The 18,040-nt window shown below is 31.9% G+C and overlaps 1 protein-coding gene across 2 annotated transcripts; it reads right to left on the minus strand.

The window, feature by feature from the left end:
• Positions 1-7,772: 7,772 nt before the first annotated feature.
• On the minus strand, positions 7,773-12,669 carry LOC131929309 (uncharacterized). Of its 2 annotated transcripts, none has more exons than XM_059285415.1 (7): positions 12,621-12,669; positions 11,925-12,001; positions 11,507-11,562; positions 11,139-11,289; positions 9,908-9,962; positions 8,522-8,575; positions 7,773-7,902 (listed from the first exon to the last, which is right to left on the minus strand). In XM_059285415.1, the coding sequence occupies exons 2-7, from the start codon at positions 11,977-11,979 to the stop codon at positions 7,887-7,889; spliced, it is 387 nt and encodes a 128-aa protein (XP_059141398.1). In that variant the 5' UTR covers positions 11,980-12,001; positions 12,621-12,669; the 3' UTR covers positions 7,773-7,886. The 2 variants fall into 2 exon arrangements, with proteins under 2 accessions (XP_059141398.1, XP_059141399.1); XM_059285416.1 differs by having other exon boundaries at positions 11,925-12,014; positions 12,621-12,658.
• Between the last annotated feature and the right edge of the window lie 5,371 nt (positions 12,670-18,040).

Raw genomic sequence — 18,040 nt, forward strand, 5'->3', positions numbered from 1 at the left:
TGAAAAGACAACATCTAGTTTTAATTTGTTTTCAAATATTTTAGAACAATAGCCTTCTTGAGGATTGATTCATTTTTGTTTTAATATTTCTATTTGTTTTTTTTTTTAAATTATTAAAATGTTTTTGTTGATGATATTTAGATTTTATATATTTTTCATTTTAAAAACTATCCTATGTAAACATGTAGATATTATATGCAAAATGGATTTGTAATGTAATTTGTTGTTTCAAACTTTTACATTTTTGAAGTTGTGGTACAGCTCCACTATTATTTTCAATTAACTTTAGAACAATTCTTGTGCCAATATTCTTTTGGAATTTTTTTGTAAAATGAATTATCAACTTTGTAAATTCCATACAAATTGTAGATAGTGGTTGGGCTCTACTACTCTCACATCAGTTATTATTTTGATCAACCTTATGAGAAGATTGACAGTTTGTTTTGGTTTTGGTGTTTATAGCACAAAAAGTACAGGCAAATGGATGTGTGCTATAAACAGTTAGAGTCACATTTAGCCAGACTTATGAAATAGAGGGGTGTAGTTTTTCATGTTGTTTTTTCAACTGTCTATGCAGGTTTTTTCATTGTCCACAGAAATGTGATATCCATGTTTTTTTATTTTTAGTAGGTGACAGTTGTTTTTAATGATGTTGTTTTTTTAAAACCTTGCAAACCAAAATGTTTAAGAGATGGATAGGCGTATTTTATTTTTAAGAAACAATTGTCTCATTCAAATCTGTATGTTAGGAAACAAAAGACACAATTAGACTTCATATAAACCAAACTTATTAACTCATTGAACAAAAAAAATGTTAGCAGTTTTTTTTAAATTTTATGTTTGATGAACAAAAACTTGAAATTAACTGTAACAATAAATTTCTTTTGTAAACACAGCTTTATTAAAAAAACAAAAACGTTTCTTTTTTTATAGTTCATTCTGATACATTATGTTTTTCAAATTAAAATGATAGTTTTAAAAAAAACAACTTTCGACTCTAGTTAAAAATGCTCACACCATTTTTGCACAACTTTAAATATACTTTTTCTTTTTTAATACAAATGTTTTTAAATGTATAGATGGTTTAATAACCTACATAAAAAAATTACTCAAGATGTTAAACTTGTGTCAATAATAATTTTCACACATGTTTTTACCAATGCTAGTTTTTGGGACCATTATACATCATAATGCTTCATACACATTTCATTTAATTTCTCTTGAATTTTTCATAGCTTTTGTATTGTTCATCTGTTTTAGTTGGAGAGTTGGATTTTTTAAATATTTATAGTACCTAGCACAAAAACATTGAGCTTTGTTGTTTTAATGGTTGTCTTCTAAAGTAAAAAAAAGGATATGTATCATGGAGAAAGCTTAGAGATTTACCACATGCAAGTACAGTTGCCTTATATATGTACATATAAATGTTCAATTTTCATCCAAACTCCATAAGAAAAATGTGTTTGATAAACTGTTGACACAAAAATTTTGTAAATAGGAATTAATTGAATTTTGACAAAATTGTGGAAGAGAACTCTGTGAGTTTCCCCATTATGTGTCTACTTACCTGCCCATGGTAAACCAAATGTAAATTTCAGCATTGCATTTATTGATGTGAGTCATGTTTTAAATTTATCATATCACTGGTCTCTTATTTTTTGTTAAGTTTCAGATTTTTTTTTCTAATTTTATACCATTTTAATATCACAGTTGTTTAAATATAAAATTAATATAAGCAAAGAATAAAACAAATGAAATTTAGGTAAAGGCTAAGAGCAGTTAATCATTTCCAAAAAAAGGACCAAGCACATGATAAAATGCTTGAAGTTATCTTTCCTCATCCTCATGTGTTGAGTACCCACTTAGCAAGACTTGAAAATGCATGTATGTTAAAAATGTATTCTTCAAATGATCAATCATACCCTTGACTAAATGGTTACAGTATGATTATATATTTGCATTTATTCATAAATGATATAATTAACTTATAAATCAAAACATTCTCATTTGCCATACATAAGACTAAGTTTCTATGGTTGTTTTTCTATTATAATTATTAGCCAATTTAATCAAGAGTAATATTCTTTAGAAATGGGATTAGTCAAAGGTGTATTATCATATACATAGACACAATTATTGTATTGCAATTACTGACTAGACTAATCACTAACAGTAATTGTGCCTGTGTGGTTGTGTTTTCTTTGCGTAAATTTGTTTGTGAAGGAAGTTTTGATACCTCATTGTTACTCTCTTTCTCCTGTTCATTTCTCTTGTATTAGCTTTAAGACTTTGATTCTGCTGGGCATGGTTAAATAAGATGCAAAAAAGTGAATAGAGATGGAAAAAAGTTTTATTTAAAAATACTGAAGTCTCAGAAACAGATGAACTCTACTTCACTTGCCCCATGGACCATCAGGTTCGAAAAAGAAACTTTATTTTTAAAAAAGCAATTTATTTTTTTTTACTCATGAAATATTGGCCTATTATGTGAATAAAGGGGAAGAATCCATTATATCATGTTCTTTAAATCGGAAATCTTTTTTTTTAATAAATTTTTTTTAACCCATTTAGGCCTACAAATTGAACTGACATCTATTTAATACTGTGCATGGCTAGTATCAAAAATGTCAAGTAAACTAGATTAGTGTTTAAATCAGTTTAATAACTTCAGAAACAATATTTTAAAAAGCACAAAATAAAAGCAACAGTTGTATGAGAACTGTACTTGAAACTCATCAAAACTATAACAGTAGTTACAGTATTGCTATAATGATTTCCGAGTAGTTTTCTTAAATCTGAGTCATGTTTATGTTAAACACATGTAAATAAGAAACAGTTTAGTTCTGCAACACATTGCCGCCTTCCTGTCTTTCATACTTTGTGAAAAACCTATTACAGTAAGTCAGATTGACTTTTTAGAAATTGAATTATTTTATGTACTTTAATGACAGTGAAAAAAATAATAAATTAAATCAGAAGTATTTTTAAACAAAATTCTTGTTTAATTAACCATTAAATGTAGATCTTTTTAAAAATTACAGCCATACCTGGGCACCATTGTAAAATTTTACATTATGTGAAATATTTTTACTACCTTAAGTAATTTAAAATGTATTCAACAATAAAAGTCTGGAGCTAATTTATTTAGTACTAACATATTTTAAATTTAAACAAATTCTTTTTTTCTTCAAATATTTAAAACTAGAACCCATTATTTTGGTTTAAAAAATACTTATTTAGCCAAAAAGCATTATTTTACACTAGTCTTACATACTTGCATTTTAAAGAAAAATCCCCCCCACCCTTCCACCCCTATTATTTTGGTATTTTATGTTGTAAAAACTGACATGTTCATGTTGTTTTCTCAAACCTTGGTTTGCAAATGTGTACAGGTTTTTATTTTATGGCTACATTAGACCATTCCTGTTTTAACGGTGGAAGTTTTAAAATATTATTACTGAGATTTAAACTGTCAACAAGAGGTATCTGCATTTAAAAATTGACATTTATTTGTGGGTTTTTTTTTATGAATTTTATCTCAAACTTTAGTTTTTGTATGGAAATTATATAAAGTGTTTAAGCACAGGAACCTGATTATGAGTAAACATCATTTTAATATTATCGTGGCTTTGAAATCACTTTGAAAATGTTTACAATTCAGTGTAATATTTTTATCGAAAATTATTTTAAAAATTATTTAAAAATATATAAAAATAAACATTTTGAAATGGTTTCTGAAAAAAACATTCAAATGAAGGTTTTAAAAAAAGGTTTCAAATTTTACTGGACTTTGTCTTTAAAAAAAAGCATTTTAATTATGATAAATAACTCACCACAATCAAACTGTAATTATGTTTTGAAATGCCTTATCTTTCATGCAAAATGTAAATAGTTCCTAAACTTGTTTATCTAGTTTATTAAAGAATGAAAGATGTTTTTCTACTTTCATAACTACTTGCTAAGGAACATCTGTTTCACACTATTTGATTTTTAAATTCATTTATTTTATTTTAATTTATTGCAACCTCAGACACATGGTAACACAAAATTTTTATGTTTTCATTATTCATATAGTTCTAATTTTCATTCCTGTGAATTACAGAAAGAGACAAAGACAAAAATATCTCTTTAATCAAACTTCTGGTATACTAAATAACTTTCATTTTATTATTTAAGGCACACTTATTTTGAAACTCTAAATTTGTAATTGAGTAGACAGACTAATAATGTAAAATTACAAATTTTTAACAATTGAGAGTTATGCTTGGATGTAAATATGTACTTCTATGAACAATAGGCAAAGAAAAACATATTTTTTAATTATCAGAATACATATGGCATACTACCTACATCAGTTATAAAAGTATAAATTAAAAGATGTAAAGTTTAAGACATTTTTAAAATCTTTTTCTAGAACCATGGTATCGCTGTGTAATATTATTCCTTTGTTTCAAAATTATAAAAGTTGTTTAACCATTATCATACTATTCAAAAACATTTTTTATTTTTTTTTAACTTATAAAATGACATGCCACAAAAGATTGTGTGACTTGTTTACTTTAGTTCTAATTTAGAATCCCAAGTTGCTTGTTTAGGAAATTCTTATGTCCCTTTTCAAAGCAATGAGTTATCTTGCTTGTGTACATATCTATATATATAAAATAATGCAATTCGTGTATGGGTTTTAAACATGAAGAACGTTGGATACATTATAAATAAAAATAAATTGTTATCAATTAGACAAAAAATGTATTGATTTTTTATTTAGTGTTCAGCAAAAGCTATGTTTTTATTCACAACACAATCTTCTGAAATCACATACCGTCTCCACCTGGTTCATTCTTTAACTACAATAGACAAAACCCATCAGGTTTAGGGTTGTGGTTTGCCAGACTCTTTTCACGACGCTACTTTAGGCCTGTGAAAAAAGTTAAGTTCCCTTTCAAACCTGACGGTCTATAGGGCAAGTGAAGTAGAGTTCACTTGTTTCTGTGACCTCGGCAAATGAAGAGATAGTGTGGTCAGTACTATGTCCAGCCGCCTTTACTTTCCCTAACATGAGTTAGTTACCCATCAGAGTTGGGTGGACTCAGGGACGGTCTACTGACTTGAACCCGGATTCGAACTCGAGACTTACGGGTTAGCAGTCCATCCTAGTGGAGACTTTCTAATTATAAGCTTTTATTTAGTTTACAATGTCTTTTGTGTTTCTGTGACATATCTAACTTAATGTTAACCCTCTCATGCCACGATTTCATTCGAACTCTTCGGATACGTTCGTCTCCGATGTGATTGCAATAATGTATAAGACACTTAAAGGGGTCGGCGTGGTCTAGTCGTTACAACTAGACCACGCCAACCCCGTGGGTTCGAACTCGAGACTATTCGGGCAGATGAGGCTCGTTAGCTGGGGACAGCAACTCATCTAGGAGAGAAAACTCCAAAATCAAACAACTGCTGCCTTGTAGTTTGTTCTTTGTTGGACAAAGGCTATAGAAGCAAATCCTAAAAGAAAAGCAGGCTGAAATCAGAACCAATGACCTCAATGGCACATAGCCGGTTGACTCGTATACTTAATTAAGAACGAAGATAAAGACACTCTAAAAAATAAATAAAACAAACTTGCTTTCTTTGATAAAGTATTGGTTGCACAGAAATCGCTCACGTATTTTAGCGATCAATTAATGTCTGTAATTAAAATTACTAAGATTTTGTCCATCCAGATGCGTCACAAGTTGGGGTGACACTATCCAAAAGGCTAAGACTTATTCGAAAGAACAGCCAATTTATAGAAAGTTTGCTTTTCGTAGTTATATAGCCCTATATATATATATATATATATATATATATATATATATATATATATATATATATATATATATATAGGTGCGAAAGATTTCTTTGACGTCTCACCCGGTCTGCTGTATTCCAGCAGAGTTTGTAGGGTTCCATGACAAATGATCTCACGACAAATGATCTCAGACAAAATATCTCATGGACAAAAGATATCAGGACAAATGATAGCCTGGACAAAAATTATCTCAGACAAAATATCTCACAGTAAAATTTTTATAATATTAATATGATTTTAAGCGATTTTAACACTTTAAAACAAATTGATTGTCATTCGGTTTTTATACACTTTTTTTTTCTTACACATAATAACTGTTTTTTTCACATAGTTTTTTTTTCAAATAGTTTCTTCACATTACATTAAACATATTAAAACTAGAATTAGAAATATAAAATTCGTGAGATTAAAACTAAGATTCGATAAACAGTGTAGCTGGGCTTGCTAAACATGAGATCATCCTACCACATCAGGTTTACCAATCTAGATCAAAGGGTTACTCATTTATGGAAGGAGGGGCTATGTAAATACACCTACTGACAAGGTGGCCGCTCGCTTTGTTGGCGGGTAAATGCCCTAAAGGAGAATATGTCCGCTCTCCGTGGACAATACAACTATTATTCAAAGTCTATAGTGATATTTTACTCACACTCTGGTGATCATGTGACAAATGTTTATTTGAACGACGGAGGTCATTGCGGAGCAAAGTTAATCATAGTGTGCATGCCAACAAAGCAGTATTACTTAAAATATTTACAGGAAGCAATAAGAAATGTACAACATAAGTAATAACTTCGATGTAACAGATTCATATTTTAAAACGCGGGGCTTCAGATCTTTAAATTAAATATTTTAATTTACTTTTTTAATCTTCAAAGCAACAAATGGGCCGAACTCCTGTTTATGACAGTCTAAAAGCAGTAGGTCTATATAAAAAAACTAAATAATACGACAGCAAGAATGCAATATTTGGGAGTTAACCATTCAAGGGAAATAACTGAAACATTTTAAAGCGAAATTACAGAGCAGTTACTCCCCTTTACAGGAAAAAAACAAGCTTGGTGAAAAAAGGTTTTCGCAGTTCTATTACATTCACAATGCAAGAGCTTTTCTGATACTAAGATATTTGCACGCTAATACAAAGATATCAGTCCTGTGATACAAAGATATTGATACGTTACACAAAGATATTGGTACGGTGATACAAAGGTATTGGTACGGTGATACAAAGGTATTGGCACGCTATCGGTCATTTTAAAAAAGATGGCCTGGGTGGTCGGGAGACTATATTATAACCGCTAACTCCGAAAGTTCGAGTCGGCCTCCAGAGCAGATGAGGCTCGTTAGCTCATGAGAGTTACAATCTAGAAGAGAAAACTTCAAAATCGAACAACTGCTGCCTTGTAGTTTTTATTCTTGGATAAACAAAGGCTATGGAGGCAAATCCTAAAGGAAAAATAGGCTGAAATCGGACTCAACATGCCATTTGACGCATAACAATTGACATATTAACAAATAATACTTAATTGAGTTGACGCCTAGAGTTCACAAGCGGTTATCTTAGCACTTGGTGTTCACTGCTTGGGCGTCAAGCGTATAGTGGGTTAGGGGTACTTCTTGATTCAACGTTAAAACTGCACCAATTGCTAATTGGTTATTGATTCTTGCTTGCTACTTTGATTTGTGATAAAATCCTAGTAAATCGGCTTGTAAGTTATTTTGAACAATTTGTGATAGACTAACGTTTATAGTGTTCAATGGTACTGTTTTGACTTGTTCGAATTTAGATATAACGGTCGTCTTACATACTTTTGTGACGATGGTTTACAATGAGTGACACCCTGCTAGAAGACTTAGAGCAAATCAAACATCAACACTCAGTTCTTCGTCATGCACAAGTAGTTTTATTGAAAATAATAGATATGATTACTTTAATGTAAATTGCTGCTACCACTCAATATTTTAGAGAGAGGATGTATAGCCTACATATAAACGGTTAGTACTTGACCTGACAGATGTAGATTTCTTCTTGTTTCTACCTCTTGAAATAACTGTAAATACATAGTGCTTCCATTAATGTTAAGCAGTACAAAATACACACACAAAAAGGTGCATATCTCAAGTTTTTTGCATAATATTAAGCTTTTAAATTCATCACAATGTGTGTGCAGAGTACTTTTGTGATACGTGTACATTATCGTAACATAGTCGAAGCAAGGCAAAAAAAAATTAAATAAATAACTGAGTAGTTGTGATAATAATAATTAGATGACATGGTTTGATGAGTGTACGTAATGGTATTAGATGCATTGATGTCTAGACATAATTGTATTAGATATCTTTCTGTTCAGGTGAGGGGGATTTTTGTAATATCTACGCAGAATGATGTAGATCTAAGTTGCTTTTTTGTTTAGGCCGAGTGTAGTGTTGTTTTTACTATATTAAAAGAGTGTTGAAAGTTATTTTGATGAATAGTCGTTGTGTGTTGAAGCTAGCTGCTAGAAGCACTTAAAATGAAAACGTGTTGTATACAAAAAACATATTTATTATCTATGCTAGATATCTAATTAAAAGTTGAATAACACTATTTAAATAAAAATCCATATTCTACAAAAATTTTTTTACTTTAATGAAATTAATTTTATTTTATTTAAAAAATATGTTATTTACCTGTAGGTTGGATAGTAAGGTTGTGTGGGGTATCTTCCGTTGGGTGGGTCGTTACTAGGGAAAGGAGATATTTGCAAACTTTAGGGTACAAGTAAAGAAAACACGTTAAAGTTTATGTAAACAATGACATTTCGTAAGTAGTTATTAATACATAATTATCGATAACTTATTACGTTAGCTGACACGTTAAACATTTGCATACAATAATCTGGGGGAATGGTAAGTTATAACACGATTGCAACAAAACACTTGTGAGTAAACTTTTTAATTTTTTTTTTATTTTAAGATAAATTCATATTCCCTTGTGGAACCAGTTTTCAAGCGTCAATGTAGATACATGTATTGCGATAGTTTCTATATTTAAACTAGCAGAGCCCCAACGATGCGCTGCGCGCGGGTGGCGGTAGCACCTCCCTTGTGTATGCGGCGCATTGGTTTGAATATTCCTTCAGCGCACCCCATTTGTATCTTTTTTACCGAGAAACAAACTTTTAAAACAAAACTAGTGATTCGCATAATCTAAATCAGTCATAATTATACGGCGGTTTCTTTCTAGCGTGAACCACATATGAATAATAAATAAATAAATAAAATATTATACCAAACGTCAAAAATTAGCAATGATTTAGAGCCATTCGCGTGCTTTGAGATTTCTCCCTGTTCACTCTCTAAGGTGGGAACATTAAAACAAATAATTTCACAATGACTGCTTAAGTTCCATACCCATGCCACCTGAGCTGGTGGCTAACGTATTACCATTTTGGCTAGGAATTTTCATATCAATTGTTGAAAATATTTTGTATTATTTAGCATACTCTCCTTAATTAAAAAGTAAAATCTTTATTTTAAGTACACTGTATCTTAATTTAACCTATCACAATGTTAAGAAACAACAAGAAATATGAAAACTTAAGGCCTGAAATAGTTCAGTAGTAAACTCAATCATGTATTGTGTAATCTAGAAGCTAGTTTCTCCGCAGCCATCTTTATTTTAAAGCGAAGCAAGCTCGTGCAGTGATGCCACTGCTGACCTTTGCCCTGTCCTATGACTTAAGTTCAATTTGGCTTAGTACACGCCTATGTAAGTCTATAAAAGCTAGGCGTATTGCGACAACGTCCAGTCTTCTAGAGAAAGCATTTATGATATCTGTGAAAGCTAAACAAAATCCATCACGTTAGAAATATGTCATTTTAGCTTATTTTTACACTTTAAAATATCGCAATTTATCACATATGAAATTTATTTTAAAATCCTCTTCTGATCAGGTGACACAGCTTTGACCTATTGGGGTTTTGGACCTACGCAGATGAGCCGGAAAGCTCCACTAAAAGTGTACTTTTCTCTGATAGGGGCCCTAAGGTGCGATGTTAACGTGGGCTACTCACAAGAAGATGCTGTCTCTGTTCGCCAGCTGAGTGATACGACCCACGTTGTCTGTGTCTGTGTAAATACAGACAGTTTTAAATTATATTTCAAAAATAGGTTATACATCATATTTCATAAATATATTATAAATTATATTTCATAAACAGGTTATAATTTATATTTAATAAACAAAAAAAAACATCTATAATTCTCTTCTTGGAGACGATAGAAAACACCAAGCTGTAAGAAGCGCTCCCTACCACCCCCACCCCTATATGGTCTGGTGAGCTGTGATTCACGTTTACAATCGTAGAGCCGGGTTTAGTGACGGCTATTAGGGACAGATAATTTGCTTTGAAACGATTTTAAACTTAGGGGAGGTAACTAAGAGAAGTTTACTTTCACGGGGGATGGGGGGAAAGGAGGGGTGCGTTATCATACTTAACGAGTTACTGATAGTGTTTTAAAGCAAATAATATTTTCAGTGGCAGCGTTGGAATTCACAAATTATGAATTACTGAAAAGTAGAAAATAAACAACTTAATAGCGGCGTATGATACGCCGCGGGTCGGCTCATATATTATATTTAGAAACAGAAGGTAATACAACATATCACAATGATGTTAAAAATATAATTACAAAAGAAAATGCATTCAGATTATAATTCTGAAAAATTCTAGCGTTCTAGGTACGAAGCTACGTAATTAACTAATTGTTATATAAAGAGATCTACGGTGGATGTAAGGGATGATAATATCAAGTATAGAAAACAAGATTGCTGTATTAAATCACATATTTGGAAATTAATTGAAATGTTATTTAACAAATAAGACAAGCTATTCATCTGTATTTAATTTCAAACAGGCTTCTACTGTAGATTTTGTCTTTTGTTTTACACACTAAATTAATTTTAAAAATTAGATAAAAGCTAAATTCATTATTGACTTGTTCTCGTCTAGACGAGAGATGAGAACGTGTGTTCGGGGGGGGGGGGGGGGGGGTTAGATGTGGGAGGAGGGGATGACTCAGTGAAATACGACGCGGCATACACTTAAAATTTCTTGGAAGAAAAATACAATTTAAAACACAGTCTATAGTAACAATATGGAGCGGGTATCCGGGATAACACAATCACTTATTGTTACGGTTATCGGGGTCTATCGTTATGTAACAAGGTGTGACAAAATGGCTAAAACCACTTGCAACATCTAAAAAATTATTTAAAAAAAAAGAACCCCATACAGAACTTACATATGGTACAGTCTTTCACTTGCACCTCATACACTCCTGATGTTGCCCCTTGTACCACGTAATAACATCCGTTAAATGCGGGGAACGCTTGAGATTCAAACGGGACGTAGATAACACAGCCTGGGGTGTCTTTACAAAGCTGCATGCATGCCTAATATACATATACATATATATATATATATATATATATATATATATATATATATATATATATATATATATATATATATATATATATATATATATATATATATACACCTATACATATATGAATATAAAATAATTGCTAAATGTTTACAGTATATTATGTATATCTATATTTATCTAGATCCTCTATATATGATTTAAAATACTTGTCAATAGCTCACAGTTTCAGTGATACCAGTTCTTACTAAACCAAAGCCCTGCACCATTGCACATTGTGCTGAAACATTACAGAGTGAGATATGGGTTAAACAGGCAATTTAAGGTGACTAAACTTCAGGACACACTGCTTTTTTACTAATATGTTTAATTATCTATTATGCAAATGGTCTATAGACCTATGTTATATATATATATATATATATATATATATATATATATATATATATATATATATATATATATATATATATATATATATATATATATATATATATATATATATATATATATATTAGTATTAAATGCATAAATAAAAAACGAATATATATATATATATATATATATATATATATATATATATATATATATATATATATATATATATATACTTATATTTGTATATATCTAACCCTAACATACCCTTTGTCTGCTCCGTGAAAAGAACAATCAGCAATACGAATGTTTTACCAATCATTTTGTGAAGCTGGTGCCTATGTCTGAATTCAACAACTGAATTTTAAACGATAACTTGTAGAAAATATGTATATTGTGCTTTTTTTTAAAGAGAAATACTGTAAAAACGTATAAAGACGAACCAATATTAAAAACAATAATAGTAAAGATAATAATAATAATAATAATAATAAAATAATAATAATAATAATAATAATAATAATAATAATAATAATAATAATAATAATAATAATAATAATAATAATAATAATAATAATAATAATAATAATAATAATAATAATAATAATAATAATAATAATAATAATAATTATTATTATTATTATTATTATTATTATTATAAATAATTACGACAGTAATAATTACAATTATATTGGTAATTGTAATAATAATAATAATGATAATAATAATAAACGAGATTTTTGAGATACGAGCTGTAGAGCCAGCTAAAATGAGCTTTTATAAAAGAGCAAAATTTGAAATACAAGTAACTTGATTAGCGGGTTTAACAGTTAGTGAAAAACATATATTTTGTGATCTACAGTAAGTCAAAAGATATTAATTAGATAGTAGTAAGTTTAAATGAAGTAATTTAAAGTTTATAAACAACAATAAGAGCATTGTTTACTTGTAGTTTGTTTTTACCTGTTTAAGAAGCCGGTTTTGAGCAGTCGATGGTATTGTTATAAGCACATATGCAACTTACTAAGCTATGTGGTGTGTTCAGAAAAATATTTGCAATGATTCTCAATCAGTTTACAATAAGGGAATGAACCTAATACAGTTTAAAATTAAATACCTCTTACAATAACTGAAAACCTATTAGCCTGTTACATACTTTTCCTTTCCTGTGAGTAACAACCCCAAATAATATAATTAAAATATACAAACATAAAATTTTGAGAAAGTATCATATAAGATTATATAGCTTTTTACCCCATAATAGTAAACTATCGCAAAACCTAACATTAACGTAAACTACAGAAAAACCAATTGAAAAATATAAGAAAATGTAAATGGCCATTGTACATATACAGCAAACTCTTTATCTACTACAAAAAAAACCAACAGTACGTATTAAATGTAAGAGTAACATGCATAGAATTGCCTAAAATATTAATACCTAACTTAAAATAAGCATATAACTAAAATTCAACAATAATTGTATCCGAATGCGACATGTTTTAACTTCATGCCACGGCTACCGTTACCTTTACCGTTACCACTACCCTAACCCTAACTGATGGGTAGCTCTCAGGGGTAGGTAATGCCCTTCTAAAGTTTTTGGGTCGGGGTTTAGTCCTGGGAGGTGGGGTCATTGACAGGGGGAAATTAACCGGAGGAGCGTTTTGTCAAGATCCCTTTGGAAGCACCCCATACCCCATAGCGTAACGTTATGAACAGGGGCGTAGCGAGGGGGGGGGGCGGGGGTTGCGGACCGCACCGGGTGACACCATTTAGGGGGGTGACACCAAGGTAAAAAATAGCAAAATATATAGAGAAAAACTTGACGGGGGGGGGTGCAAATCGAAAGTTTGAGGGGGGGGGGGTGCAAATCAAAAACTTGAGGGTGTGAAATCGAAAACTTGTAAGTTTGTCCCCGGGAAGGGTCGCAACGCCTCTTGGGGGGTGACACCATTAAGTGCCGCATGACACCCGACCTCGCTACGCCACTGGTTATGAAACATCTCCTTAGGCCACAACACCTCTACATAACTGTTTAGTTTTGTATCCTCCCCCTCCCCCTCCAAACACACACAAACCACGACCAAATTAAATGTAGAAAGAATCGCGTTGTTTTAAAAACTTGTTACAGTTTTGAAAATTTATTTTGAATAAAAATAAATTATAGCGTATTTAAAAATAATTTTTAGGTAGAAAAGTTAGTAATTGCAAATGTATAAAATAAATACACTTTTATAATTCTAGGCAGATAGTGAGAAGTAGATTAGTCAATTCATGACCCTCGTTTGATACGTCTATCGTTTCTTTATTATACCCAAAGAAAATCGGATACTCACTTAAGATGACTCGTTTAATTTTTTAAAAAATATGACGTTGATACTCGATAGATTGATCATTTACAGTCGTCTATTCTTACACAAACACACCCACATACATTACAAAAATAATCATGAGTTTTTTTAATTTACAAACAGGTAAAACCAATTATAATCTTCGAATAATGAAACTAAAATTTCTGTATTTATTTTTGTGGTGCTTTATTGTAAAAAATAAAACCTTATACAAATATCAAGAGAACCTTCCATAAGAAAGTAACAAAGACAAGCAAAGAAAATACAAAACTGTAAAGCTATTTAAACTTTGCCCATACTAAAATAGTCCAATAAGATCTACAAGATATAGATAGTGAAGTCGCATTGGTGTAAAAAAAAAATAGAAAGCATGAGTTTTACTCCAGCCTGTCTTTGTATAGATCAAGTAATGGCTATAAGTAAAGTAAAAGTAAAGATTCCTCTTTTGACCTAGCGATCCACTGGGCAGATAAAGTAGACTTCATGTTTCTTGACCTCTGCATTTGAAGTGATGTTGTGGTGGGCACTATGCCCAGCCACATTTACATAATTCAGGATCATATCAGAGCTGGGTGGACTTGCTGACATCCCACAGTCACAAGTTCAAACCAAAATCCGAACTCAAGATCTATGGGCTAGTAGCCAAACGCTCTACCATTCGACCACACCCTCCATAGAATGGCTATATGTGGAAGTGATTATTTCGGGCTTGGGTGTCGAAACAAACATTGTGCTTATTTCGGCCAACTAAAGAGGCGCTTTTCTTCCGCCACTGAACCGTAAACATTTTACTTATTTCCGTCAATTGGAAGAAATGAACACACGTAGAAACTACCATAGATGCTACTTTCATCAATTCAGTTAAAAGATATTAATATTAGGGCTATGGTTAGTCTTATCTGCCAGAGAGTTCGAACACGAGACTTTTTTTTTTCGAATTTTAACAACCATGAGCTTTGCCAACCCGATCACGCCTCCAACACAATTAAGTATACGTGTCCACTGGTTATTACTCCGATTTCAGCCTGCTTTTCTTTGTCAAACCAAGTTGTTTGATTTTGACATTGTCTCTCCTAGAAGAGTGGCTCATCTGCCCGAGGGTTCGAACTAGTGGCTTTTCGGCTTAGCAACCATGAGATTTGGGGTCATCCATAAATGACGTCACGCTTTTTTGACGCTTTTTTACCCCCCCCCCCCCCCCTTTCACTCTGTCACACGTCGTCACAAAAAGCAAGACACCCCCCCCCCTAAAATGACGTCATACCTCAGCCTACAAAACCCCCTCAAAATTCCTGTTGAATTTTTGTTAAAACATCGATATTTTTCCAAAATCTTGTCAGAACTCTGTCAACAGAGTATTTTGATCAATTCCTGTTACAATCTATTAAAACCATTTTCTAAAACGCGAAATAACGGCTAAAACGTTTTCTAACATTGCTTTTTTTATAATGCAAAAAAAAGTGACGTCACACCATCTGAACCCCCCCCCTCCCCCTCGTCACACACCGTCACAAAATTACGGACCCCCCTCCCCTACGAGTGTGACGTCATTTATGGACGACCCCTTTACCGACTCGACGGACACTAGTAAAAGTGTATGTTTAGTATATAAAATCCATCACGATCGGGGGGGGGGAGGGGGGTAGACTGGAAGAGGAGACTCTGTGTAAGTATTAATTAGCTTGATTGACCAAAACACGCGCAGTTTGTATTTGAAATACAGTATACAACCTAATATTCGCTTATAAAGCACGCACCCAAAGGTTCAGCATTGAAACCTCCCCCCCCCCCCCCCCGAAGAATTGCATATGAATTATACCCCAACATTTCTCTTCGTAATGTACTCCCAAAAATTCGACTTTGAAAACACCTCAAAGATAAAAAATTTAAATCTTAAAATCTCTGAAAGACACAACCAAAGACCGCCTATAAAACTTTACTAATGGTTCGTTTTCGAAACATTACCTAGCCTTTCGCTTATTTAGATAAAACCAAAACAGATTCGAATTCACATTCTGCCCCCCCAGTAGAATTGCTTTAAAAAAATTCTTCCAAGTTTTGCCTAAGGTTATTTTTCTAGAAGGATCATCGTAAGGATAAGTTGAAGTGTCTAGTTTGTTGCATACTTTTCAAATGGCTCAAATCAGTTGTTATAACTAAAAGTAAAGGTAATACATCTTTATAATAAGTTCCTCTCCCCTACCCCTATATTCCTTAACATTTTGTGTGTTTATATGTACTGCTTTTATGTTTTTACTTTCTCGATTATACGAAGTATAGAGAAAGTCTTGTAATCGTGCAAAAAAAAAATTGAGATTTTTACAAATTTCGACGTTTTACATCTCACTGATACGGAAAAACATAATTTTGCAATCTTGTCCGTATGTCTGTGTGTCTGTCTGTGTGTCTGTCTGTGTGTGTGTGTGTGTGTAAACACGATAACTTGAGTACTGTTACAGCTAGGTTGATGAAATTTCATTTATAACTATTTTATCAAAATCGTAGATCCGTATCAACTTTCATGCAATTTCCGATAACCGGAAGTGGTACTTTTTCTACTTTGAATTTTTCAAAAGCCTATAAATTAAGTACTATTTCAGATAGATAAATGAAATTTTACATGTAAGTAAAAGATCTAATTCTCTACCTTCTGTCAAATTTTGAGTAATTTTCGTTGACCGGAAGTACTAATTTACGCTATTTCCGATTTCTCAAAAAACGCATGTAAATTTATAAAGTACTAATAATATTGCGCACTATTATGCACTTTTTTATTTGGCGTTTACTTGGTGTGCAATTCTTTGTCTACAAGATTTTATTCTATTTTTAAAACTTTAAGTATTTAAAATGGATTAAAAATCATGTCTATAGCCCGAGTTCCCATCCCCTGTTATTTTACATAAGAATATTCGAGAAAGTTTAGGGGAGATCACTCCCGTTTTATTTTAGTTATAACTGAGGGGATGAGGTTAATAATCTTTTTTTAAGATACTGTATAGTAGTCGAAATTTACAATATGTCTGAGCTGAAGTCTAGTAGACCGACTTTACAACATTTCTTAAGTACTAGGCGACCCAGTTTCCATTTCGAAAACGGTCTTTCAGCTGTACTGCACAACACAAAAGGATATCCAAGTGAATATTTTAAAATAAAATATTATTGCATGAGTTTCAGGCCCACTGCCTGACATTACTTTGGTGAAAATATTTCAAATTATTTTGTTCAGTAAAATTGTGCCAAATATTATTATATATTAAATTATATTCTAATCTAACTAACTCTATTACTAAGAAAAAAAATGTTTGAATAAAATATTAAAAACGTGAAATAGTTTGTTAATAAAATGAATATGCATTGTGTTTTAAAGATCTACTTGTTTTTGGTTTTTACTTAATAAGTTTTATTTGATACATTAAGGCTTAAATCTAGTAGATCTACATAACATTATTGTATTCTCGAATTAGAAGAACTATCAAGCGTATCCTATTTGTTATAACTGAGTCCATTGTTGATGCTAGTGGGTTATTCCCCTTGAACTGGGACAGATGTAACCCGATACGAAGACATCCCCGCCCCAACTAGAGATGTGCAGGCTAGGGGAAGTACCGATCGCCTGGTCTTTGACCTTATTCGGACCCAACTAACGTGGGGTGCAAATGTGGGGAAACACGTAATGAAATACCCTATTGTATTCGAGGTTAAGCCAGGGCAAAAACCCCAAGTTTGGTGGTGTGGGCCAGAGGGATAGGACAGTTGAACGTTAGCTATGCTGGGATGTAGATGTGTTGTTTTATAAAGTGTGGCAGGGCTGGCCCCTAAGTCTGGCCGCTATAGATGTTCAAGCTTATTTCCTATTTCATCCAGGTCTAACGTATCAACCATTAAAATTAAGGAGCTGACATTGCGTTTATGTTTTCTTGAACCTCCCCCAGCAGTCATCAGCACCAACCATACTGACGACGTCATAACACTATCGAAAATTGGTAATAGTGTTGGAACGTAATAAAAATAGCAATCAGACGTATCGTT

This window comes from Physella acuta, unplaced genomic scaffold (genome assembly GCF_028476545.2).
Source record: "Physella acuta isolate Inbredline_101_S28 unplaced genomic scaffold, ASM2847654v3 ptg001610l, whole genome shotgun sequence".
Lineage (NCBI taxonomy): Eukaryota > Metazoa > Mollusca > Gastropoda > Physidae > Physella > Physella acuta.